The 26,252-nt window shown below is 42.5% G+C and overlaps 1 protein-coding gene across 2 annotated transcripts; it reads right to left on the minus strand.

The window, feature by feature from the left end:
* Positions 1–876: 876 nt before the first annotated feature.
* LOC115171524 (LIM domain-containing protein 2) lies at positions 877–25,262 on the minus strand. Of its 2 annotated transcripts, XM_029728445.1 has the most exons (5): positions 25,238–25,262; positions 21,596–21,680; positions 7,088–7,132; positions 4,886–5,022; positions 877–4,809 (listed from the first exon to the last, which is right to left on the minus strand). In XM_029728445.1, exons 1-5 carry the CDS (start codon positions 25,240–25,242, stop codon positions 4,650–4,652), a joined length of 432 nt encoding a protein of 143 aa, XP_029584305.1. In that variant the 5' UTR covers positions 25,243–25,262; the 3' UTR covers positions 877–4,649. The 2 variants fall into 2 exon arrangements, with proteins under 2 accessions (XP_029584305.1, XP_029584307.1); XM_029728447.1 differs by lacking the exons at positions 21,596–21,680; positions 25,238–25,262 and adding an exon at positions 19,548–19,756.
* Positions 25,263–26,252: the final 990 nt, after the last annotated feature.

Raw genomic sequence — 26,252 nt, forward strand, 5'->3', positions numbered from 1 at the left:
TTCTATTTTAATTTGATCAGTCTGTTCTCTCAGAGAATTTTCCTGTACGGTAGGAAATGCAAACTTGTATGTATTCAAGGTTTAAAAAGGCTTCTAAAGTTTGTAATTTCCACTTTAAAATGTCAGACTTGATTTGCACTAACAAAACATTTACAGATGGAGAATATTAATTTGAGCCTGTTTGCTACAGCAGGAACAGAATTCTGCATCAACAGGAAATGTGAATTATGTGGATTATAATTCATGGACATTTTTGTAGGGGTTGATACAGATGTAGGATCTTAATTTGATCACCATGTCGGAGGATAAATTTAAAATGTGTAGTGTATTTGAGATTTTAAAAGGATTCTTAAGTTTGCCATTTCCACTATGAAATTTCAGCCTTGATTTTCCCTTATGAAAAATGTAATGTCAAATCAAGGCTGAAATTTCAAAGTGGAAATTACAAACTTCAGAATCCTTTTAAAATCTCAAATACACTATAGGTTTAAAATTTCTCCTCCAACAGGGTGATCAAATTAAGATCCTATATCTGTATCAACCCCTACAAAAAATGTCCACTCATTATCATCCACTTAATAATAAAATGTCCTGTTGCTGCAGGATAATTTTCCTGCTGTGAGGGAACTGGTCGAATTAAGATAACACATCTGTACCAGTAGGAGACAATATTGATGCTCTATTCTGTTTTCTTCAGGTACCTTGAACTAAAACAACTCCTGTTGTCGAGCATCTGAAAGAGTCTATAACAGTATATAAAACACACTAGCTCCTATACATTTCATTAAAAAGGCCTACTATTTACCCAACAAATGACGAGTATCAAATATGAAATATGCACTGCCTTTACTCATGTAATAAAGACAACCACCTCACTTAACACCAGCATCTTCATTTATTTTTTCAAAAGCATGTAAAAAATGTAAATAAACTACTGAAAGAAAATGATCAAACAAAATACATTTGATTGTGTATGTGTGGGTGGGGAGGGAGGGAGGGGACACAAAACACATTATTTATAATCATGTTCTTCTACAACACAATTTAACTGGAGTAATAATCCAAAAGAAGAAGAGAGGAGAGTAGAGGTGAAAGACGAGTAAAAGCCAAAACGTCCTTTTGCTTGTAAGGCCACCATCCACAGGTCAAGTTATACAGAATGTTTTTGTTTTTAAATGCATACATTTACATTTTGACAACAGTGACACCTGCATTGAAAAATACATGTTAAGTCTACATCCAATTTTGCACACAAGTACATGACTCGCAGAACACACACAGTCACACAGCTCAGAGACCTGAGCCTCCTGGCACCAGTATGGAAGTGCACCTTCTTTTTGTTTGTTTCTCTATACAAAGAAAGTTTATTCACAGGATAACGCCATTGTACCTTGGCACACTCCTCACACATAACAGACGATATGGACACAGTGTTATTTGATATGATGTTCTTGGTTACAAAGCATTCTGGGTGGTCTCAAGGACCGTTATAAAATCTTAAAAACAAATAGATAACTTTACAACTTGAGGAAATGTAATGAAAAAATGAAAAGCATTCAGGAGAGAGTGGAGGATGAGCGGGTACATAAACTTCTGGCTGAGTGAAGCCACTCATATCCACCACAGGGACGAAGTGGAAAACAAGCAGAAAGATTATTTTCATTCACAGGGGATAGGCTAGAACAGGGAGAAAGAAAGGTATGTGCACTGAAAAAAAAAAACCAATCAAAATTGTTTTGAAAAAGCAATAATGTTAGGCCATGGTTTTTGCCATTTATTTATAAGGCTTTACTTATCAAAAAGTAACATGTTTTATTTTCTATTCTGCAGAGCATGCTCTAATTAAACAATGAAGCCCGAGGTGAGGTATATGCCCAACATAGCACAAACCCCCAAGGTGCCTTATTGCTATTATAAACTGGTTTCCAATGTACTTAGATCAGTAAAAATAAATTATTTTTCCTACCCGTGGTACGCGGTCTGATATACCACAGCCTTCAGCCAATCAGCATTCAGGGCTCGAAACACCTAGTTTATAATTCACAGTAAACTTTCCGTCACAATATACATTGTGTCATTCAAGTGTTGTGGCATTGAATACCTCACAAATGATGTAATTCAATGGCTTTAGTCTCATTCTAAACCAAGAACGAAGAAAAAAGAAATCTTGTCTATTGAGTTTGTTGGCCAAAGCAGGTGTCGCTTTAGAACATTTCAACCTCCAAATACCTGTAGCACAACCGTTTCATCCCGAGGCCACTCCCACATCTTAAAAAGTGAGTAAAAGCTATACAGAAGAAATTACTGGGGGCAAACATGTTTATTGACAATTGTGTGATATGTAATAGCTCAAGCCTTTACTGGGTCTGGCTGAACTGACTCAAGCATTTGCTACCTCTCTTCTCCCACCAGGAGGCACTACTCTGAGGTTCAGGGCACTGTAGGCCTGGGCTTTACTCACTGCATAGGAATTCCCCTGAACATGCCCCAGGACCAACAACATTCCCTGTTAGCGTCCACCCCTCATATAGTACTAGGTCCTGGTGCTCAAAATCAGAGATGAAGAAGCAGCGAGACATCCCACTCCATCTTTCTGGTTACATTAGTCAATAAAGTAGACCAGACCCATCTGCTATCTATCACATTGGTGTCGATGGGAGATCCACCCTGTTCAGCAGACTGAAACTGGCAATTTGTCCCCCCCCCAATGGTAAACAGCCTGAAGGGAACCATCTTCACAAATCCACCACCTCTGCTCAGAATCATGTGATGCAGTCGAGACAAGAAAGCCATGAGGTATTTATAAAAAAAAAAATATTTATGTTGGCAGATGTGATGTCACTGGAGAAGCACGATAATATATATTTTTTTACATTATGCGATTTCACTTGTGGCCCCGTGAGTACATCCCAGTCATGTGAATTTCTGCCACATTCAGAACACGGAATTCTCAGACTTTCGAGCATTCAAGACAACAGGGAACTCAGAAAAAGAAAAAAAGCTGATGGGATTTTTTTTTTTTTTTTCTTCAGACGGTCATCCAACTCATAATTCTGCGTCAGGAACTCTGGCCTCTTTCTAATGCCGACTTTCCCAACTGGCAGATCACAGACATCAGGATTTGACATTGTTCCCCCACCAGAGTTCACAGTTGTCTTGAAAGATCCGAAAGTCCCGCTTAGTTTTACACTCCAACTTAGTACATGAACAGACAGCTCTGCATGGACAGGAAGCAGAAGGGGATATTAGCGTGACAGTTGTGGTTTCCTGTTAGGCTATGTTGCCTGTCAATCTAACATTGACTTGTCTGGTTAACATGCATGGTCATATGTGCACAGTATAGTGCGACATGTTCACTAAGCACAAGCTATGTACAAACACCTATGAGATACTTCTCATTTTCAGAATAAAGACAAAAAAAGCCTCTACGAGTGAGATCAACTTATCGCACGACAGTCAAACCCAGCAAATAAGAGCAAAGAGTTCATTTTAAAACCAGTAAAGTGAGATTAAGAGTCAATGAAGCAGATTAGTTTTTTAAAAAGTCATCCAGAACACAGGAGGGCAGTACAGACCAAAGGTAATACAGCTAAGACTCATACAGGACAAACATGCAGAACTGAATCCTAGCAGACATTCAGATCATAGGAGCAAAAAAACATTTGAACAATAAGACAGAATTCAACTAAATGTACCCAGAGAGAGAGAGAGAGAGAGAGAGAGAGAGAGAGAGAGAGAGAACGTGTGACAGTTTTACAGTACCGTGTTTGTTTCTCAGATAAGTGAACCCTGACAAACTCACAAATTGTCTTCCGCCAGTGCTACCGCAATGCAGAGGACTGGTCTTTAAAATCGGTGTTAGATTTAATTGACTATATGGAACTAAAAAGAGGTCATAAAATAGTACAAACTTGCTAATGAACCTAGCTCAGTATGGTTGACCTGAGTATGCTCTACAGCGTAGAGTGAACTCCAGCTTCTCTAACCATATGTTCACCTGAGCATACGGTCCTGAGTATGCTCTACAGCGTAGAGTGAACTCCAGCTTCTCTAACCATATGTTCACCTGAGCATACGGTCCTGAGTATGCTCTACAGCGTAGAGTGAACTCCAGCTTCTCTAACCATATGTTCACCTGAGCATACGGTCCTTGCGCCTGTTGCGTCAAAAGGGTGGAAATTTATCCGAAAAATAAACAAGAAAACAAATGATAATGTAGTCCTCAAAAGGACAGCAAAAACATACCACTGGTTTGTGAATTAGCAGTTTGGTCACAATCAACAATTTCAAAAGAGCAGATGTAAAATAAAAATGATACTAAAACCAAATGAAAGGAATAAACACCCCACTAAATAAAAAGTCAAGCGACAGGGGGCGTGACTGGCCGGTCATGTGTCTGTCTTCCATGACGTGGAGCGAGCACACAGGAACGTTGACTGCACCCCTCATGACATGTTGGAGGTGGAGAAGAGGCAGCTTTGGGGATGAGATGGGAAATAGCAGAAGGATACTGCTGACCTGCAAAACTACCCAAAATCTAAAACTAACCCTGACATTTACCAATTCTGAAAATAAAAGTTGGTTTGCAGGTCAGGAGTGTCCGTATAGCCTTTCCCGTGGGAGAACGGTTGGGACACAGACAGGCGTGGCTACGCAGTCTTTGTTATGTTCTCGCCCTCCTTGGAGGTCCAAAGCTCCTTGTGCTGCTTGCGGCCAAAGCCCTCATCATAGTTGCCTTTGCTCTTGAAGAGCTGCTGGAAGTGCGGCTTGCAGTAGAAATCACCCGAAAGGGCAGCAAATGTGCCCAGGCTGCAGGGAGGGAGGGGCAGAATATAAACAAAAGAACAACACAGTCTGATATGGAGTGAGTGAGAGAGAGTCTCACCTGAGTTTGGTGTTGCAGTGTTTGCAGCAGAAACAGGCCGAGTGGAATATTAGGTTGTTAGCCACCAATCTCTCCATGGGGTAGACGGTCTTCTCACATGACGAGCACACCTCCCGCGGTGTCTTGAAGCTGAAGGACTACGCACATGAACAAAAACCACACCGTTACTATGACTTCAAACATGTTTCAATGGATAAATGAAGCATCATCTCAATTTGCTCAGTTATTTATAACAAATCTATCGAAATGAGTTGCTGTTGAGTGTATGTGAAAACATATAATGGTATATAAACTGTAGTGCCATTACGGATGACGCTTAAATTACATCTGAGTAAAGGTCAGTAGGGTGAGACTAGAGGTCGACCGATTAATCGGAATGGCCGATTTCAGGTTTTTATAACAATCGGTATTTTTGGCCACCGTTTTTTTTTTTTTTAACACCTTTATTGAACTAGGCAAGTCAGATTAAGAACACATTCTTATTTTCAATGACGGCCTAGGAACGGTGGTTAACTGCCTTGTTCAGGGGGGATTCGTTTTTGCAACCTTCTGGTAACTAGTCCAATGCTCTAACCACCTGCCTTACATTGCACTCCACGAGGAGCCTGCATGGCAGGCTGACTACCTGTTACGCGAGGGCAGCAAGAAGCCAAGGTAAGTTGCTAGCTAGCATTAAACTTATCTTATAAAAAAACTATCAATCTTAGCATAATCACTAGTTAACTACACATGGTTGATGATATTACTAGTTTATCTAACGTGTCCTGCGTTGCATATAATCGATGCGGTGCCTGTTAATTTCTCATGGAATCATAGCCTACTTCGACAAACAGGTGATGATTTAACAAGCGCATTTGCGAAAAAAGCACTGTTACATCAATGTACCCAACCATAAACATCAATGCCTTTCTTTAAAATCAATACACAAGTATATATTTTTAAAACTGCATATTTAGTTAATATTGCCTGCTAACATGAAATTGCGTCACTGCTCTTGCGTTCATTGCCTGGCTCGTTGCGAACTAATTTGCCAGAATTTTACGTAATTATGACATACCATTGAAGGTTGTGCAATGTAACAGGAATATTTAGACTTAGGGATGCCACCCGTTAGATAAAATACGGAACCGTTCCGTATTTCACTGAAAGGAAAAACGTTTTGTTTTCAAGATGATAGTTTCCGGATTCGACCATATTAATGACCTAAGGCCCGTGTTTCTGTGTGTTATTATATTATAATTAAGTCTATGATTTGATAGAGCAGTCTGACTGAGCTGTTGTAGGCACCAGCAGGCTCGTAAGCATTCTTTCAAAACAGCACTTTTGTGCGTTTTGCCAGCAGCTCTTCGCAATGCATTGCGCTGTTTATGACTTCAAGCCTATCAACTCCCAAGATGAGGCTGGTGTAACCGATGTGAAATGGCTAGCTAGTTAGCGGGTGCGCGCTAATAGCGTTTCAAACGTCACTCGCTCTGAGACTTGGAGTAGTTGTTCCCCTTCCTCTACATGGGTAACGCTGCTTCGAGGGTGGCTGTTGTCGATGTGTTCCTGGTTCAAGCCCAGGTAGGAGCGAGGAGAGGGACGGAAGCTATACTGTTACACTGGCAATACTAAAGTGCCTAGAAGAACATCCAATAGTCAAAGGTATATGAAATACAAATCGTAGAGAGAGAAATAGTCCTATAATTACTACAACCTAAAACTTCTTACCTGGGAATATTGAAGACTCGTTAAAAGGAACCACCAGCTTTCATATGTTCTCATGTTCTGAGCAAGGAACTTAAACGTTAGCTTTCTTACATGGCACATATTGCACTTTTACTTCCTTCTCCAACACTTTGTTTTTGCATTATTTACACCAAATTGAACATGGTTCATTATTTATTTGAGGCTAAATTGATTTTATTGATGTATTATATTAAGTTAAAATAAGTGTTAATTCAGTATTGTTGTAATTGTCACTACAAATAAATAAAAACATATACATACATATATATATATAAAAATATAAAATCGGCATTGGCTTTTTTTGGGGTCCTCCAATAATCGGTATTGAAAAATCCTATTCGGTCGACCTCTAGGTGAGACACACTGGGCCAGACAGACAGGTAATGGAGAAGGATAGTGATTAAAAGATAATGTCCTACTGGGTTGAAACCGGGACAAAGGAGGAGGGGGGAGTGATAATGGAGGTATATTTACTTTGGAGCGCTGGACAGGTTTATCTTCAGGGGCATTTCTGTTGTCCTGGAATAAAATGAGTAAACCTCAGTACTTTCCTATTTAGTGTTATTACAACAGAAGTCTAAGCAGTCAGGATTTCCCCTGTTATATTGACAATACCATGTCCATAATATCCCTCTCATCCCAGTAGTTTCCACACTCCCGCTCTCTCCCTCCGACAGCTCCATCTGTCAGTGTACTGTACTCCCCAGAGGGCAGGTCAGCTACCTTCTGTCTGGACATGTGAGTAGGTAGCACAACCATTTCAAATATTAACCCCAAGTGTGATATTACGGACATCCTTAGGATGCTCTCGACTTGCACACAGCACAGAGGTTTAAGAAAGCAACCAACGCCAGTGTTACACTACATCACTAATCTGGAATTCTGATGTACAACTTGAGTCAATAAAAAAACATTTGTTCACGAACCTTACAACAGTTCAGTGTGAGAGCTTGGCCTTAACAGAGAGCACCATTCAGGTCTATAGAACTAAAGGCCTTATGTAATGGAGGCCTGTCTCATTTCTCTACTCGTGGCTCCAAAGCCCTACTCTGACAAACATCCATGGACTTCCTGCTTCAACTTGTCTCAGAGACCCTGAACACTCATTCCCATCTATGACAACTGCATTACACCGTACACAAACAAGTTACTTTCAACATACACAAACATGAACTCCTAGACCCTACTGTTGCCACGGACTCCCTGTCAAAACCCACGAGGGCAGGACAGGTATCATATTGTCTGCCATATTGCTAACAGATGTTGACCTAGCAGATCATTGTGGAGTTGCTTACAGTCGGTTTGAAACGAGGTCACAAAAGTCTGAATGTCCACAGGGCAGACACGGGTCAAGCAATTGGTCGAAGGCGCCTAGGTCTCAGCTGTCACACCTGGCTCCAAACACACCTGGTGAAGAACTATATTTCAAAACTATGTGACCGACAGGCTTCAGCAATTTCTCCACATTGACGTCCACGCCGTGAAGCTGGACTAGCAGGTCAATTAGCAGGCAGACCGACACACAGACACGAGTTTAGGCAGACGCACTGAAAAGGCTGTGTCCGCTAGTGTGCATGCCAGACTGCTCTCTGGGAAAGTCCACTGCAGACATCTAAACCCTGACTGCTATGTCAGGAGATTGGTGGTAGTCAGAGGGGGGGCTCCTCATTTGACAGACAACTGTGCACCGCCATATTCTCGCTACAGCCCTTCCATGAAGCCTGTGCAGCAGAAAGGGGGACATTTAGGCTACATTCACACACATTGAAGGGGAGTGGACACAGAGCACTGATCCACAGGGATATGGGTTGTTCACTACAAATCCAGCTCCTCATTGGGTCTGCTCAGTTAGAACGCAATGGAACGGCCAGAAAAACTCCATTAAACTGAAATAATGAGCTGTTACAAGCGGTTGAGAGTGAAACCCATCAGCCACTGATTCAATCATGTTGCACTTCACAACTGGCAGCCATTAGGGTCAAAGAAGAGCTCCCCAAAAGGCCTTACACATCTAGCATGTGCACAGATGATAGTTACCACAGAGACTTTGGGAATCCAATTGGTATTCTATTAAATTGAAATGATCATATTAGTAATATTTGCTTTGGCTTAACTGTCACCCACTCACTACTGAACCCTGATGTGAAAATCATGTCAGATATCTTTAAACTGAATGACTGAGGAAGCTGGGGTGTTTCCGTTCTCACAAACTAAGGCATGTCTGATGGAAGGACTGCAACTTCCTGTAGATGCAATCGCCATCCTGACCATCTTCCTCCTCACCAAGTCTCCTTCATTCTCATATTTGGGTAGGGTACAGGGTGCACTGCTTGGTTGGCTGCATGGTAAACTCACTTCCTGTTGCAACAGGAGAGCAACCATGAGTAACACTCAACAGGAGCTTCATATTTCATAAGATAAATAAACTGCTTCAAAAGGCAATGGTTTCCTGTTTAAGCACAGCATGCAACGTACAGTACCTTACAGCAAAGTGAATCACCAATTCAGGCTGCAGAATTGCCATAGTCACTAAAAGATAATGAAAACAGGAAGAGATACCATGGCAGGCAAGCACACAGTCAGTCCTGGAAGGCTTCTACATGGCTGGTGCCATCTGTCTTCTTTTGCCTTATTTGTACATGAAGACATGCCACTGACTGCCGACCAAAGAATTACGCCGTGGCAGGAAGTAGTGACGACACAGACTAAGAGTCCCTGTGGGGAGCCTGCTACAGCTAACTGTCACCCCACTGGGCTTAGAGCACAGGCTGATTACAGCAGATAACAACTACCACAAGGAATGATCTGTGCACAGACCAAACCTCTCCTTAAATGGTTAGAAGAACAGAGGGACAACATGAACGTTGTGGTGTGCCAACTGCACACACAACTAAAGGTGCTCAAAAACAGCAGGCTAGATGTAGGCTGCCAATTAGATTAACACATGGTAATTCACTTACAATTCGGTGTACCCATTTAGATTAGTTTGAAGTTGGAACCACTTACTAAAGTCTCCAGCCAGAGAGAAAAGAGCACTTCACTGATTTTTCTAGATCAGACTCCCACCTTTAGCAACATTAATATTCAGTCTCTTACCGGTCATTTATTCACACTAAGCGGAATAGACACCGCATCTCTGTTTGAGTTTCAGGTAGGCTACACTTCATGTATGTGAGATTCTTCCATGCAGCCATTTGAAGAGTTAGGCCCTGCTGTGCTACACCCACAGTCAGATCAGGTTGAGACTCTCCCTCTCTGAAGAGGAGCTCCTGATCTCATTACAATGACAAATCCCATTGCCTATTCCCCTGAAGCTCAGACCACCCCAACAATGGCAGGGGGTCTGGGGGTGACTGCACCCTGCCTCGAGAGGAGGCCTTCACCAGGGGATGTCTGTTCAGGCCCAGGGAATCCACACCGGGGCTAGCTCTTCCCTAATAAAAGTATTGAGGGAAGGGTTCGGAGCATCAAGTGCCTGCTTGCACGGGTATACATCTATGAATTCCATTTACCACTTTGAAACGATCAGCGTTAGAAAGCATAAACCAGACCTCTGTCCAATATTTGGGTATGTTTATACAGAGATAACGAGCCTAAATCGGCCCCTTTTAGAAAGGTTACAGCTACAGACAGGAATATTAACAGTCATGGGACATCAATGTTTCCATCTAGAGTAGAAAGGCTAAGGGACTTGGTGCTGGTAAGTTTACTTAAAACCTTTCACCCCAGGCTGTGTGACAGTGTTCTTATGGTAACATACACATAGTGAAACTGACCCAAGATGTTGAAAGTAGTCAGTGGCCATTCATTTCAGTTAGTCTCTCTGCACATCTTATTTTTAGAACACTGACCTGCAGCCCTTGAGACAGAGGGATAGAAAATAAACAGTAAAAATGCACTACGACTATACCAGCTTTTTAAAGCGCCACCCATTCTGAACGTTATATTCAGAATGGGTGAACGGCGCCATGAAAACAATGGTAGACGTTATACACCCCCCCCCCAACCAAATTGTGTTTTTTTTGTTTGCTCGTTTGAAAATTATTTTGTACATAATGTTCCCACTAGTCTCTTATGACCGAAAAGAACTGGACATCAGGACCGCGATTACTCAGCATGGACAGGCAGAATCCTTTTTTTCCTTTAACGAGTCTGACAAGCCCGACGCGAACAATATACTGCTTTCTCGGGAACAGGCCCAGATCCCCGTGATTTGCATGAAGGGGCAGAGAAAGTGGCCAAAGGGCGGACTGCCTTCTGAGAATTTGTAGACGATCGAATAAACCCCCACTTCCTTCCATTCTGCTAGCAAACATGCAATCTTTGGAGAATAAAATGGAGTTACGCTGAAGATTAAACTACCAACCGGACATTAACCTCTTGACGCTCGCCTAGGATAGGGGGCGCCACAGCGCATTTTGAAAAAAATTCGTGCCCATTTTAAACGGCCTACTACTCAAACTCAGAAGCTAGGATATGCATATAATTAATACTTGTGGATAGAAAACACCCTAAAGTTTCTAAAACTGTTTGAATGGTGTCTGTGAGTATAACAGAACTCATATGGCAGTCAAAACCCCGAGACAGTTCGAAACAGAAAGTGGAATTCTGAATTGCGGACTCAACTTCATCACGTTGCCTATTAATCACACCGTGAGCTATGGTTAATTGAGCACTTCCTATTGCTTCCACTAGATGTCCCCAGTCTTTACAAAGTGATTTGAGTCTCCTACTGTGAAAACTGACAGAATGACACGCTGTGGAACGTGGTCACACGGAGAGGGCCATCACTATTATGACGCCGGCGCCCCTGGCTACTCTCCCCTTTCGAAACGTTTATAAAGACAATGCAATCGTCCCCCTTGAATCTTATTGGAGCTCTGGTTGAAAAAGGCCCTAAAGATTTATGTTATACAACGTTTGACATGTTTAAACGAACCTAAATAAGAAAAAAATGCATTTTGTTGAAAGAATAGTCCCGCGGCCACAGAATTTTTGGTGCAGCCTTCAGAACGCACTAACAACAACAAGCTAATGGAACATAAAGGATGAACTTTTTCGAACGAAAATACATTTGTTGTGGACCTGGGATTCCTGGAAGTGCCTAAGGATGAAGATAATCAATGCGATTGTTCCAAGATGGCGCTGACCTGTATTGCTAGCCTATTGTTCTGAGTATCGCATCCCCTTTTATCGCAAAGTGTGATTACCCAGTAAAGTTATTTTTAAATCTGGCATTACAGGTGCTTTCAAGAGATATTCATCTATAAATCTTAGAATGACAATATTACATTTTAAAAATGTTTTCGAGTAGTAATTTAGTAAATTGTAGCGCTGTTTCATCGGATGCATTTGAGGGAAAATAGTTAGTCAACGTTACGCACCGATGTAAAATGCTGTTTTTATATATAAATATGAACTTTATCAAACAAAAGAATGCATGTATTGTGTAACATGATGTCCTAGGTGTGTCATCTGATGAAGATTGTCAAAGGTTAGTGCTGCATTTAGCTGTTTTTTGGTTATTTGTGATGCATGTGGTTGGTCGGAAAATGGCTATGTGGCTACTTTTATGATATACTCCTCTAACATAATCTAATGTTTTGCTTTTGCTGTAAAGCCTTTTTGAAATCGGACAACGTGGTTCGATTCAGGAGAGGTGTATCTATAAAACGATATAATTTGGAGAAAAAAAATTGAAAAAAAAATAAAATTGTTATGCTAATGGCGATAGGATTTTTCGCTGGATGAGGCCGCACAGGGGTTAAAAACTAACATCTTATACTTCAAGGAGTAGTGGCTGAACGACGACGCCATCAACATACAGCTGGCAGGTTATAAGCTGTACCGGCAAGATAGAACAGCGGCGTCGGACTATGAGTTTTTGTAAATAACAGCTGGTGCACGATATCTAAGGAAGTCTCGAGCGAATGCTTGCCTGAGGTAGAGTATCTCATGATAAGCTGTAGACCACACTACCGTAGCTATTTACATACCACCACAGACTGATGCTGGCACTAAGACAGCATTGAAGCTGTATTCCGTCGTAAGCAAACAAGGAAAACGCTCACCCAGAGGCGGCGCTCCTAGTAGCCGGGGACTTTAACGCAGGGAAACTTAAATCCGTCTTACCAAATTTCTTTCAGCATGTTAAATGTGCAACCAGAGGTAAAAACATTTCAGAAAGCAGGAAGCACCAGTGACTAGATCAACACATTTTTTAAAAGTGGTCAGATGAAGCAGATGCTAAGCTACAGGACTGTTTTGCTAGCACAGACTGGAATATGTTCCGGGATTTCTCCAATGGCATTGGGGAGTACACTAGATCAGTCATTGGCTTCATCAATGACTTCGTCCCCAGTGACCGTACGTACATACCCCAACCTGAAGCCATGGATTACAGGCAACATCCGCACTGAGCTAAAGCTGTCACTTTCAAGGAGTGGGACTCTAACCCAGGAAGCTTATAAGAAATCCTGCAATGCCCTCCGACGAACCATCAAACAGGCAAAGCGTCAATACAGGACTAAGATTGAATCGTAGTACACCGGCTCTGACGGTCATAAGATGTGGCAGGGCTTTCAAACCATTACAGACTACAAAGGGAAGCAGTCGAGAGCTGCCCAGTGACACGAGCTAAACTACTTTATGCTCGTTGTGAGGCAAATGGCACTGAAACATGCATGAGAGCACCAGCGGTTCCAGAAAACTGATCATGCTCTCCGCAGCTGATGTGAGTAAGACCTTTAGACAGGTCAACATTCACAAGGCCAGACAGATTACCAGGATGTGTACTGCGAGCATGCGCTGACCAACTGGCAAGTGTCTTCACTGACATTTTCAACCTCTCCCTGTCCGAGTCTGTAATACCAACATGTTTTAAGCAGACCACCATAGTGCCTGTGCCCAAGAACACCAAGGTAACTTGTGTAACAGATGTATATCGTACTCTTCTTGCGTTGTGTTTTCTCCTAATAAATCACATCAGCCAGTGGTCCCAGTTGAGCATCATTTATTTCTGTTAAATAGGAAACAGCATGTTAGTTGTGCAGGGCTTAATGATATTGATGGCAAAATCCCTTGCATCACATTTTCATACTGGGAAGACCTGACGTTTGCGATCTCCCCCCATCTGCAAGCGGGGCCAATCACAACACACCTTATTGTCAGAGTTGAACCAACCAATAAGAATGCTTGAACATTAAATACACATTTCTTTAGAGGCAAGTGGAAACATAACCAACCCTGTTACACTTGCCCAAATGACTATCGACCCGTAGCACTCACGTCTGTAGCCATGAAGTGCTTTGAACGACAACACCATTATCAACACCATTATCACAGAAACCCTAGACCCACTCCAATTTGCATACCGGCCCAACAGATGGCGCAATCTCTATTGCACTCCACACCGCCCTTTCCCACCTGGACAAAAGGAACACCTTGGTGAGAATGCTATTCATTGACTACAGCTCAGCGTTCAATACCATAGTGCCCTCAAAGCTCATCAATAAGCTAAGGACGCTGGGACTAAACACCTCCCTTTGCAACTGGATCCTGGACTTCCTGACAGGCCGCCCCCAGGTAATAAGGGTAGGTAACACCTCCGCCAAACTGAAACTCAACACAGGGGCCCCTCAAGGGTGCGTGCTCAGTCCCCTCCTGTACTCCCTGTTCACTCATGACTGCGTGGCCAGGGACAACTCCAACACCACCATTAAATATGCCGATGCCACAACAGTGGTAGGCCTGATCACTGAACGGTGAGACAGCCTATAGGGAGAAGGTCAGAGACCTGGCCGTGTGGTGCCAGGACAACCTCTCCCTCAACGTGATCAAGACAAAAGGAGATGATTGTGGACTACAGGAAAAGGGGAACCGAGCACACCCCCCGTTCTCGTCGACGGGGCTGCAGTTAAGCAGGTCGAGAGCTTCAAGTTCCTTGGTGTCCACATCACCAACAAACTAACATGGTCCAAGCACACCAAGACAGTCATGAAGAGGGCACGACAAAACCTATTCCCCCTCAGAAGACTGAAAAGATTTGGCACGGGGTCCTCAAAAGGTTCTATAGCTGCACCAGAGAGCATCCTGACTGGTTGCATCACTGCTTGGTATGGCAACTGCTCGGGCCTATGACCGCAAGGCACTACAGAGGGTAGTGTGTATGGCCCAGTACATCACCGGGGCAAAGCTTCCTGCCATCCAGGACCTCTATACCAGGCGGTGTCAGAGGAAGGCCCTAAAAATGGTCAAAGAGTCCAGCCACACTAGTCATAGACTGTGCAGTAGCAGAGAACAGAAAGCGGTACCGGAGCATCAGGTCTAGGTCCAAGAGGCTTCTAAACAGCTTCTACCCCTAAGTCATTAGACTCCCTACCCAGACTACTTGCATTGCCCCCCCCCCCCCTTTTACACTTCTGCTACTCTCTGTTATCTCCTATGCATAGTCACTTTACTAGCTCTACCTACATGTACATATTACCTCAACTAACCGGTGCCCCTGCACATTGACTCCGTACCGGTACCCCCCTGTATATAGTCTCGCTATTGTTATTTTACTGCTGCGCTTTACTTGTTAGTTTTGTTATCTGTATTTTTTACATTTTATTTGAACCGCACTGTTGGTTGGGGGCTCATAAGTAAGCATTTCACTGTAAGGTCTACACCTGTTGTATTCGGCGCATGTGACAAATACAATTTGATATTTGTGATGCGACTGATGTTCTATCGATTCCCTGGGTCATTTCATGTTTTCATATGCATCGGAGTTGATGGCGTTCAAGCAGGCAGAAATACGTCTGGTATGACGTAGCAGTAATAAAGTCTCACTACACTGGAAGTTAATAGGAATATGACTTTTAGATTACGAAAACATCATACATGTCCGATTTCAAAATTCGGGAGGATGTCTTCTCTCAAACGAGCCAGTCGTGCCAATTCATTTTTTATTTTTTTTACTGGAGCCAAAAAGACTCCCAATCACTCCTTGTCCCAGAATCGGACGCATGGCCCATTGACATAACATGGACAACTTTTGCACTGTTTATCTGCCGTTGTCAATGTCAGTCTCCACTCTGAGGCACATCGATCTGCAGGTTGAACATGGTGTAAATTGATAGTGCAGTATGTTAAGGCGATTTCACAGCAAACTAGCTAGAGACTGATGGTTCTGGGGTGAGAAGGGAAAGTCAGTGGACGTTTCTGGTCACAGGTAGATCTGAAACAAGGCCACCATGTCCAATGAACAAGCCTCAGCTAACAAATAAGTGAGGCAGTATCGAGGCTGTAAAACCACTAAATTAGCAAGTTTCTTTCCAACATCTGTCAGTTGACAAGTTTTTCTTCACTTGCACACGTCAGGGGAGGCCATTTCCTGTGAGGCTGCGGAGAGAGGTTGTCCTTATACGACTAGTGGCAGAGAGCCTCAATGCCATAATCACAGATGTGACACCTGTCTAGGGAGGCAACAGCTGAGACTGAAAAACAGTGGTCAGGATTGTCTAAGGAACACCTCTGAATAACATCTACTCTCAGCTTTCACACATTCCCACTGGCAAAACTAAACATTTTACAGACATCCCATCTCAAAAAGGTGAACGAGAAATGTTTCATCTGAGATTTGAACCCACAACCTTTGGCTTGAGGTCAGCCATTAACAATATTGTTCTCTATTGACTTTAGCATGTAGGGACCCAGCGAGAAGCCGCTGATCATGCATTTAATGAAGTCACTCAAAAAACAGCCCTCAGCGTCAAACCTCAGAACTGATACGACGTATCGCACAGAGAAGAGAAAGTTGCGCAACCAAAGCCTGTGGAGGGACAGGAATTCATGGAAGACAGGTCCCATCACGTTGACCAAAACACATGCAAATCTGAAGTCTACCATTCCATTGGAACTTCATAAAACATGGGAGATTTTACAACTACAGCACAAGATACCTTCTGCCCCCTTTGCCTGTTGTGTCAGGCTGTGTGACAGCAGAGGCAGGAGACAAAAGCATGAACTTTTAAGCCTACGCATCCCAAGATATGAGAAGTGGGTGGTGTGATGCAGTAGGCATTCTTCAGTAAACCAGGATGCCCACAGTATATACTGCACATGTAGACACTTTGCTGCTGTCATTCTCACGTGAGGCGAGTTTGCTGTGGAAAATGTGGAATTTTTTACTGGGCAGTGTGCAGTTTGTCCTTGGGCCCTCCCAATGTGACTGCAATTGCTTGGTACTAGGTTGTAAGAGCAGCCAATAGGAGGGTTATGTAACCGATGGAAACGTTTAAACGTCTTGTTGAGTTTGCATCTAAAAAAAGGGTTATTCACAACAAGCAACGATACAATAGAGCAGGTGTAAACAACACAATGAACCCTTAGTGCCATTTAGGAAGTTTGTTTTCAAGAGGCTTCCATGTCACAATAATAAAGACAGGAGCGGAAACGGCTGGGATAAATCCCATAATGCTGTGTGAATGAAGTCTTACATCCCTCCAGGGCATTAAAAACAATGATTATTGGATTACTTCTGACATGTTTATTTCCCTGACCATGGTTCATCGCTTGTTAACTATATTTTGGACTTCTACCCAAGTGCGCTACATAATGACTAAATCAAATGTTTCAAAAAATAATTTTTAAAACGCAATCTACAAGGGAATGGCATTTGTCATTATGCCATGTCTTAGTTTATCTTATGTCAGGCTATTGTTCAATGATATCTCAGTCAGGGTATCAAAAACGATGAATAATTTAACTGCACCATTAGGCTAGCTAAAATGGCCATAACCAACTGGGCCGCTATGGCTACCTACCTTTCAGCTATGGCTACCTACCTTTCCTCATTCATAGTCCTCTTCTATCTAGCACACAACAGCTGGCTGCATCTCCCACTCACAACCTCCATAGATCTGCACCTAAAACATACAGCACCTGACCGTTCTCTTTTTGCACTCCCTGTCCAATGACTGTAGTAAGGTACTGTCATCTACACCATCCCAACAGACCATCTCTGTGACCGTCTGTAAAAATAAATCTGACACCATGAGGAACGGCCAGCTATGGAGGAAAGCTCAATGAAGTGCACATGGAGCTGTTCACTCCAAAACAAGTGTAAACATTTCCCATAGTTGTATAAAGGAAACATGTGCACTGTATGGTTACTTCAATTAGACCTGCAAGTAATGTAATGAACACATTTTACTTCGTGACCAAAGCCTCCCCTCCACTCTGACAGACAGAGGCAGTATGTGCCTTTGACAAGTCATTGGGCAAATGGTGCATATGGCTGTACAATGGAAATGTTTCAAGGAAACAGCAGGTGCAATTCTCAATGCAGCCTAGGTGTCAATAGAAGCAGACAGTCTTGGCACGTTCAACGTAGACAGTGAAACCAGCTTCTCTCCGCGCTGAAGTCAATCACTCAGAACAAACGTCTCGCCACAGAAGCTTGCCCCACAAATCCGCCAGCATTGACGTAAATCTGTCTTCAAACCATGTGTCAAACCTTGGCAACACTGGGCCAAAATTAGACAGCACATCTACACATTTTATTTATTTATTTATTTTTATTTCACCTTAATTTAACCAGGTAGGCAAGTTGAGAACAAGTTCTCATTTACAATTGCGACCTGGCCAAGATAAAGCAAAGCAGTTCGACAACATACAACAACACAGAGTTACACATGGAGTAAACAACATACAGTCAATAATACAGTAGAAAAAAATCCCCAGTCTGTACCCACAAAGTGGCGGTAAACGAAAATGATCATATGCCAAGGCAGTAATTATGGAGATCGGCGTCTTGATTTGATAGAGAGCTGGTCTGGCAAGACCGCAGATAGCGCAGTAAATGTGTTCTCCAAGGTCTCAACTTGGAGAACATTATGCGGGAATGGAAGAGAACACCATTTGAAACAGGTACTTTACCCACTCTGCTAGTGCTTTGCCATGCTGCTACTGTCATAAGCTCGCAGGGAGCCAGATAATTCACAGGGGTGTTACAATAAATCAATATATGATATAATTGATGCATTTCTAGGCTAATACCGTTCACCATGACACAGCGTTGGCTTGCAATGATGCGGTCTCCTCATTGCCTTCCAGTTCTAACAACCGCCGTGCGCCTACCACACCAGAATCCCTTCCACAGCCCTTTATGTAACAGGGGAGAGACGCCAGGTTCTGTGCACCAAATAATGGCTGGCATGATTAGGTAATAACAGTACGTAGACATTAAGATTGTCATCAGCCAGCCAGAGAGGGCTTCTGAAGCCAAACTGGGTGATGTATATGATTGGCAGGCGTTAACTTCATAAAATGGTAAAAATAAAAACATTTATACTATGCACAGCCACAATCTGTTGAGAAAACCAACAAAGGCGATCGGCAGTGCACATTCCTTCTGATTCTACATCAGAATGATCAAACTAAAGTTAAACAAGTGCACGTTATCCTAAAACATGACAGACAATATGACTGTTTAAAGCTTCACTTGAGGCAAAACATAAAACAAAGCCTCAACCAGAGAGAATAGTGCTCCGCTATTGCGCTAGCTCGCAAGCTAACGTAACCAGTAAATATGTATGTTTGAGATAAGCTCATTTTGAGTGAAATGCTGGGTAGCTGCACAATGCCGTACATAATGCCGGATTGATTAATTAGCGTGCAACAAAAAATTAGAGATGGCAAGTTGGCATAGTGCAATAAGATAGGGCGAAAACGTGCAATGTAACGCTATTTAAAAACAGAACAGCAGGCTAAACGTGAGTCATTCCACCAAAAAACGGAATGGATGGCTAGCAACCTTGGTAGCTAGCGAGTTAGCATCGAGTGGACATCACCTCATCACAAAAGGAGAGGGAGGGGGAAGAGAGGGTATGCTGTCGCTAGCTAGCCATCTCTGTACAAGAAACGCGAGAAATGGGCGAGAAGCACTTACCATCTGTGTACTTTAATCAACGTTTAAATAGAAAGACAATTTGGTGATCAATAGGCTGTGATCGATTGCTTTCTCATTCGTTTCCCCGATTTCTGCTGTCAGGATTCTTCCTACAGACCCGGCGAGTTACCTCAGCTTGGTTCCCCTGCTCTTGTTTTTCAAGAGTCGTTTTTTTTTCTTCTTTATATTAGCAGGATGTTGCACGCTATTGGTTCCAGTCACCCCCCCCGCTCTCTCCTCTTCACCCGGCTCTCTCCCCTTCACCCCACCCCGCTCTCTTACCCCATCTCCCTCTACTGAAACAGTAATTCTTAAGAAAAAGGGATTAAAAAAAAGATTAACAGTGTAAATCAGTCCTAGGTTTAAAATAAAAAAAAGAAACTAACACACATGAATGTGCCTACATCCCAACTAATTGTCACCCCCTTTGCTGACAGGGTTTAAAAAAAAAGCACCTTTCGACTCTAAAAATAATATTAACAAAATCAATACAAGATGTACATGGGGGAAACACCTTTCGACTCTCATCTACACAGTCTGACTGCACTGACACTAATGTTTTGTGTGCTGCAGATGACAACAAACCCAAAGTGCACTGTACATGTAACAAGTCTCAGCACATTTCTGTCCAAAGTCCAGTGACTGTTGAGGTTTATGTCTGGGTAGGTAGGTATGAACCACTCTTTGGCCTGTGGCCCAGCATAGAACAAGTTCCACATTTAAGAGGCTGAGAAATCCTGTCGAATTCAAATCATTTGTACCAGCTCAAAGAATAGCACCCTCAACCATTAATTCCTGCTCAGTTTAACTAACATTCACAGCACAAGTCTGTTATGCCCAGTCTTGCCAACAGTTGGCTTTGTGATAGGAACCTGTGTTTAAAAATGACATACATGCAAAAGTTGAGCATGATAATAGTAGCGCTTAATATACCATGAAAGCAATTGGTTGTGTATGGTAATAAAAAAAAGACTAAAAGAGTTGTGTGAAATGGCTGTGTCTTTTGCTGCTGATGTCTTCATTAACTGTTAGGTCCATGTAAGTGCATTTTGTGTGGAGTCAAGGGTGGCCAGTTATTGAAAACAGATGTTGAGAGGCCTTCATCACACTAGAAGTAGAAGGGTGTGTGGGTCTAAGTGGGGGATGGTGTATAGGCTATTCTGTACTGAGAGAAAAGGGTTGGGGTTGTTACTCTTGAGACTGGAAAACACCTACCATCTAGTGGGGGGTTATTGTGATTGCATTATGGTTGTTGGTGGTGGTGGTGTGGGATAATTTACCATGTTTTATACCAGAGCCCAGTGGCCTGTACACACATTATTTCAGTATCAGACATACTGTACGCTCTAACTAACTGTTTTTTAGGAGACTCAAGTCTGAAGACCCTGCAGGTCTATGGCAATGCCTGCAATAGTATTGCACGTAACACATTGATGTTGGCTCGATGAGTATCAGATAGATTGTGTGTAAGGCTTCAGATCAGAGGTGTGTGTGGCTGCATTAATAAAGAGTTACTAGTACGATGAAAATAAAAACTGGTACTTTACGCATAAGGTCTTTGTAAACGAACACATGAATGTCACTTTGTAAAAGCAGCCCGTGTCCACCACCTTTTCCTGTCATCCATCCAGATAGTTTTTCACCCTGTATTTGAATACTGAGTACTGACATTAGTGCACCATTGACTATGAATCCTGCTAACCTTCAGAAAGCACGGCAGTGGGGTGTTTAGTTACTTCAGCCTTCCCTGTAGCTCAGTTGGTAGAGCATGGTGTTTGCAACACCAGGGTTGTGGGTTCGATTCTCACGGGGGCCAGCACAGGAAAAAAAAAAAAAAAAAAAAAAAGTATGATATGTATGAAATTGTATGAAATGTATGCATTCACCACTAAGTTGCTCTGGATAAGAGCGTCTGCTAAAATGACTAAAATGTAAAATGCTCAGTGAGGAGTCTGTCACCAAGGGTTTTGCTGGAGCCATCCAGTGCCGTGAATGACTCACTACATAATCTGGTAGAATTTGCAATCAAGAGCAGCCACGGCTCTTACCTCTGATGTCTCCCTGCACCACACTGATGAGTACACCAGAAAATCTTTGGCCAACCTCTCAATCTCACGGAGCTGAACAAAAGAGCTGAAAGGACAAGAGTGACATTTAGGTTCATAGGATGGGGTTGTCTTTTCTAAATACAAAATAAAAGGATGGGTGGGAGGTAACGCCATGGGTAGCTCTGCAAAGCTTATCGACATGGGCTCTAAATTAAATCCACTTGAATAAAAAGGGTTTAGATGCTACAATGCTATTCGATTAGCAAATGAGTAAAGTGCAAAAGTATGCACAGCAATAGGTTAAATCAGGGGTTCTCAAACTTTTTGGGGCCATGGACCCCTTATATTAGCAAATTCATCAGGGATCCCCCACAATCTGAACACAACTCTTGTGAGATAACAATAGCATACAAGGAGTTTCACTATGACTTCGGCCAGTGAATGGCCAGACAACGCAAGTCTCAGGCCCATGGAAGGAAGATTTGAAAGGCCCATCTCTTGGCATCGGAGAGAACATTTAGCGGTTTAAGCTAATTTCCTGAAATTCTACAGATTGTCATGTGGCAAAGAGATTTTGTTGTTGCAGTTTTAAAGCTAATATCCTGCATGAGAGAAAACTTAGCAGTTTAAAAGCTAAAATTATGGTGCATTCATGTGTAAAAAAAAAATAATAATTTTTTTTTAAAAATGGGAGGGGGAATACAAGTATTGAGTTGACATTTTTTTTTCTATAATTGGTGGAAAACTGTAGATACCAATATTCCCGTGAGCCTCCCAGGCCCATGTTGCCCAGGGTTAAGAACATATATTGTATTACACCCTACATTTATTCCGTGGATCCCTTGGCCAAAATTTGTTTAATCGGTTAGTAATATTCATAAAAAAATAAATTAAATTTTTGATATATACTGAACAAAAATATAAAACACAACATGCAACAATTTCAAAGATTTTACTGAGTTACAGTTCATATAAGGATATCAGTTAATAGAAATACATTAATTTGGCCCTAATCTATGGATTTCACATAGCTGGAAATCCATAGATTGTCCGTAGTTTATGCCTGCACATACCATAACCACACCACCACTATGGGGCACTCTGTTCACAACGCTGACATGAGCAAACCGCTCGCCCACACAAACCAAACACACTGTCTAGCATCTGCCCGGTACAGTTAAAACCGTGATTCATCCTTGAAGAGCACACTTCTTTGACGAAAAGATCATGATCATTAGACTCCTCTGTAAATCTGCGTATTTCTCCAAAGCTCAGTTGTCCTGAGTCTGCACAACACTGCCAGGACATATGATCAAGAGAGACACTCAAGTTTTTTAATACTATATCTCTTGACACATTGATGAAAATAGTCTTGGCCTCTAAACATTCAAGCTGCATACTGGACCCTATTCCAACTACTGAAAGAGCTGCTTCCTGTGCTTAGCCCTCCTATGTTGAAAAAAAAAAAATGGCTCCCTATCCACCGGATATGTACCAAACTCACTAAAAGTGGCTGTAATAAAGCCTCTTGAAAAAGCCAAACCTTGACCCAGAAAATATAAAAAACTATTGGCCTTATCGAATCATCCATTCCTCTCAAATTTTAGAAAAAGCTGTTGCACAGCAACTCACTGCCTTCCTGAAGACAATATATATTAAACACTTCAGTCTGGTTTTAGACCCCATCATAGCACTGAGACTGCACTCGTGAAGGTGGTAAATTACCTTTTAATGGCGTCAGACCAAGGCTCTGCATCTGTCCTCGTGCTCCTAGACCTTAGTGCTGCTTTTGATACCGTCGATCACCACATTCTTTTGGAGAGATTGGAAACCCAAATTGGTCTACACGGACAAGTTCTGGCCTGGTTTAGATCTTATCTGTCGGAAAGATATCAGTTTCTCTCTGTGGATGGTTTGTCCTCTGACAAATCAAGTGTACATTTTGGTGTTCCTCAAGGTTCCATTTTAGGTCCACTATTATTTTACCTCTTGGTGATGTCATTTGGAAACAATGTTAACTTTCACTGCTTTGCGGACGACACACAGCCGTACATTTCGATGAAACATGATAAAGCCCAAAAATTGCCCACCCTGGAAGCCTGTGTTTCAGACATAAGGAAGTGGACGGCAACAAATGTTTTACTTTTAAACTCGGACAAAACAGAGATGCTAGTTCTCGGTCCCAAGAAACAGATCTTCTGTTGGTCTGACAATTAATCTTGACAGTTGTATAGTCAGCTCAAATAAAACTGAAGAACCTCGGCGTTACTCTGGACCCCGATCTCTTTTGACAAACATATCAAGAATATTTCAAGGACAGCTTTTTTCCATCTTTGATTCATTGCAAAAATCAGAAACTTCGTCCAAAAACTATGCTGAAAAATTAATCCATGCTTTTGTAGTAGTCTAATATAGAAGTGACAATGCTCTACTTTCCGGCTACCCAGATAAAGCACTAAATAAACTTCAGTTAGTGCTAAACACTGCTGCTAGAATCTGGACTACAACCAAAAAATGTGATCATATTACTCCAGTGCTAGCCTCTCTACACTGGCTTCCTGTTAAGGCTAGGGCTGATTTCAAGGTTTTACTGCTAACCTACAAAGCATTACATGGGCTTGGTCCTACCTACCTTTACGATTTGGTCCTGCTGTACATACCTACACGTACGCTACGGTCACAAGACGCAGGCCTCCTTACTGTACCTAGAATTTATAAGCAAACAGCTGGAGGCAGGGCTTTTTCCTATAGAGCTCCAATTTTATGGAATGGTCTGCCTATCCTTGTCAGAGACGCAGACTCGGTCTCGACCTTTAAGTCTTTATTGAAGACTCATCTCTTCAGTAGGTCCTATGATTGAGTGTAGTCTGGCCCAGGGGTGTGAAGGTGAACAGAAAGGCATTGGAGCGACGAACCGCCCTTGCTGTCTCTACCTGGCCGGTTCCCATCTCTCCAATGGGATTCTCTGCCTCTAACCCTATTACGGCGGCTGTATCACTGGCTTACTGGTGCTCTTCCATTCCATCACTTGAGTGGGTTGAGTCATTGACGTGATCTTCCTGTCCGGGTTGGCGCCCCCCTCGGGTTCGTGCCGTGGGGAAGATCTTTGTGGGCTATACTCGGCCTTGTCTCAGGATGGTAAGTTGGTGGTTGAAGATATCCCTCTAGTGGTGTGGGGGCTGTGCTTTGGCAAAGTGGGTGGGGTTATATCCTGCCTGTTTGGCCTTGTCCGGGGGTATCGTCGGACAGGGCCAAGGTGTCTCCCAACCCCTCCTGTCTCAGCCTCCAGTATTTATGCTGCAATAGTTTGTGTCGGGGGGCTAAGGTCAGTCTGTTATATCTGGAGTATTTCTCCTATCTCATCCAGTGTCCTGTGTGAATTTAAGTATGCTCCTAATTATTTCTCTCTTCTCGTTTGAGAGAACTTGGCAATACGACCAACCAGCCTTACAACCGCAGACCACGTGTATGACATTATGTGGGTGCGCAGTTTGCTGATGTCAACGTTGAGAACAGAGTACCCCATGGTGGCGGTGCGGTTGTGGTTTGGGCAGGCATAACGAACACAATTGCATTTTATTGATGGCAATTTGAATGACAATCCTTAGGCCCATTGTTGTGCCATTCATCCGCTGCCATCACCTCATGTTTCAGCATGATAATACACGGCCCCATGTCGCAAGGATCTGTACACAATTCCTGGAAGCTTAAAATGTCCCAGTTCTTCCAGGGCCTGCATACTCACAAGACATGTTGCCCATTGCGCATGTTTGGGATGCTCCGGATCAACCTGTATACTTTGGACAGTATCAATACACAGCAGTCACTGCAAAGATACAAGTGTCCTTCCCAATCAGTTGCCTGAGAGGAAGGAAACAGCTCAGAGATTTCACCATGAGGCCAACGGTGACTATAAAACAGTTACAGAGTATAATGGGTGTGATAGAATAAACTATAGATGGATCAACAACATTGTGGTTTCTCCACAATACTAACCTTAATTGACAGTGAAGAAAAGGAAGCCTGTAGAGAATAAAACAATATTCCAAAACATGCATCCTGTTTGCAACAAGGCACTAAAGTAATACAGCAAAAGAAAGTGGCAAACTAATTTGCCATGAATACAAAGTGTTATGTTTGAGGAAAATCCAATACTTTACCAAGTACCACTCCATATGTTCAAGCATACTGGTGGCTGCATCATCTTATGGGTATGCTTGTAATCTTGAGGATCGGACCCTTTTTTCAATTTTTACCAAAAATGACATACCCAAATCTAACTGCCTGTAGCACAGGACCTGAAGCAAGGATATGCATATTCTTGATACCATTTGAAAGGAAACACTTTGAAGTTTGTGGAAATGTTTAATGTAGGATGTTAATGTTAATGTAGGAGATTATAACCCATTAGATCTGGGTTGAAAGATAATACCATCATCTTTCAACCATCGTCTTTGAAATGCAAGAGAAAATACATTATGGTTTATTCCAGCCCAGGAGCAATTTAGATTTTGGACACTAGATGGCAGCAGTATTTGTTCAAAGTTTTAGACTGATCCAATTAACTATTGTATTTCTGTTCAAAATCTTGTATCAAGACTGCTCAAATGTGCCTAATTTGTTTAATACATTTTCAAGTTCAGAACTGTGCACTCTC

This window comes from Salmo trutta, chromosome 32, assembly GCF_901001165.1.
Source record: "Salmo trutta chromosome 32, fSalTru1.1, whole genome shotgun sequence".
NCBI classification, from domain to species: domain Eukaryota; kingdom Metazoa; phylum Chordata; class Actinopteri; order Salmoniformes; family Salmonidae; genus Salmo; species Salmo trutta.

Coding starts and splice junctions, on each gene's coding strand:
- LOC115171524 (XM_029728445.1), bottom strand. Junction 7,133..21,595: donor GGTGCAGGGAGACATCAGAG/GTAAGAGCCGTG, acceptor ATTTTATTCCAG/GACAACAGAAATGCCCCTGA. Junction 5,023..7,087: donor AACCTGTCCAGCGCTCCAAA/GTAAATATACCT, acceptor TCATGTGCGTAG/TCCTTCAGCTTCAAGACACC.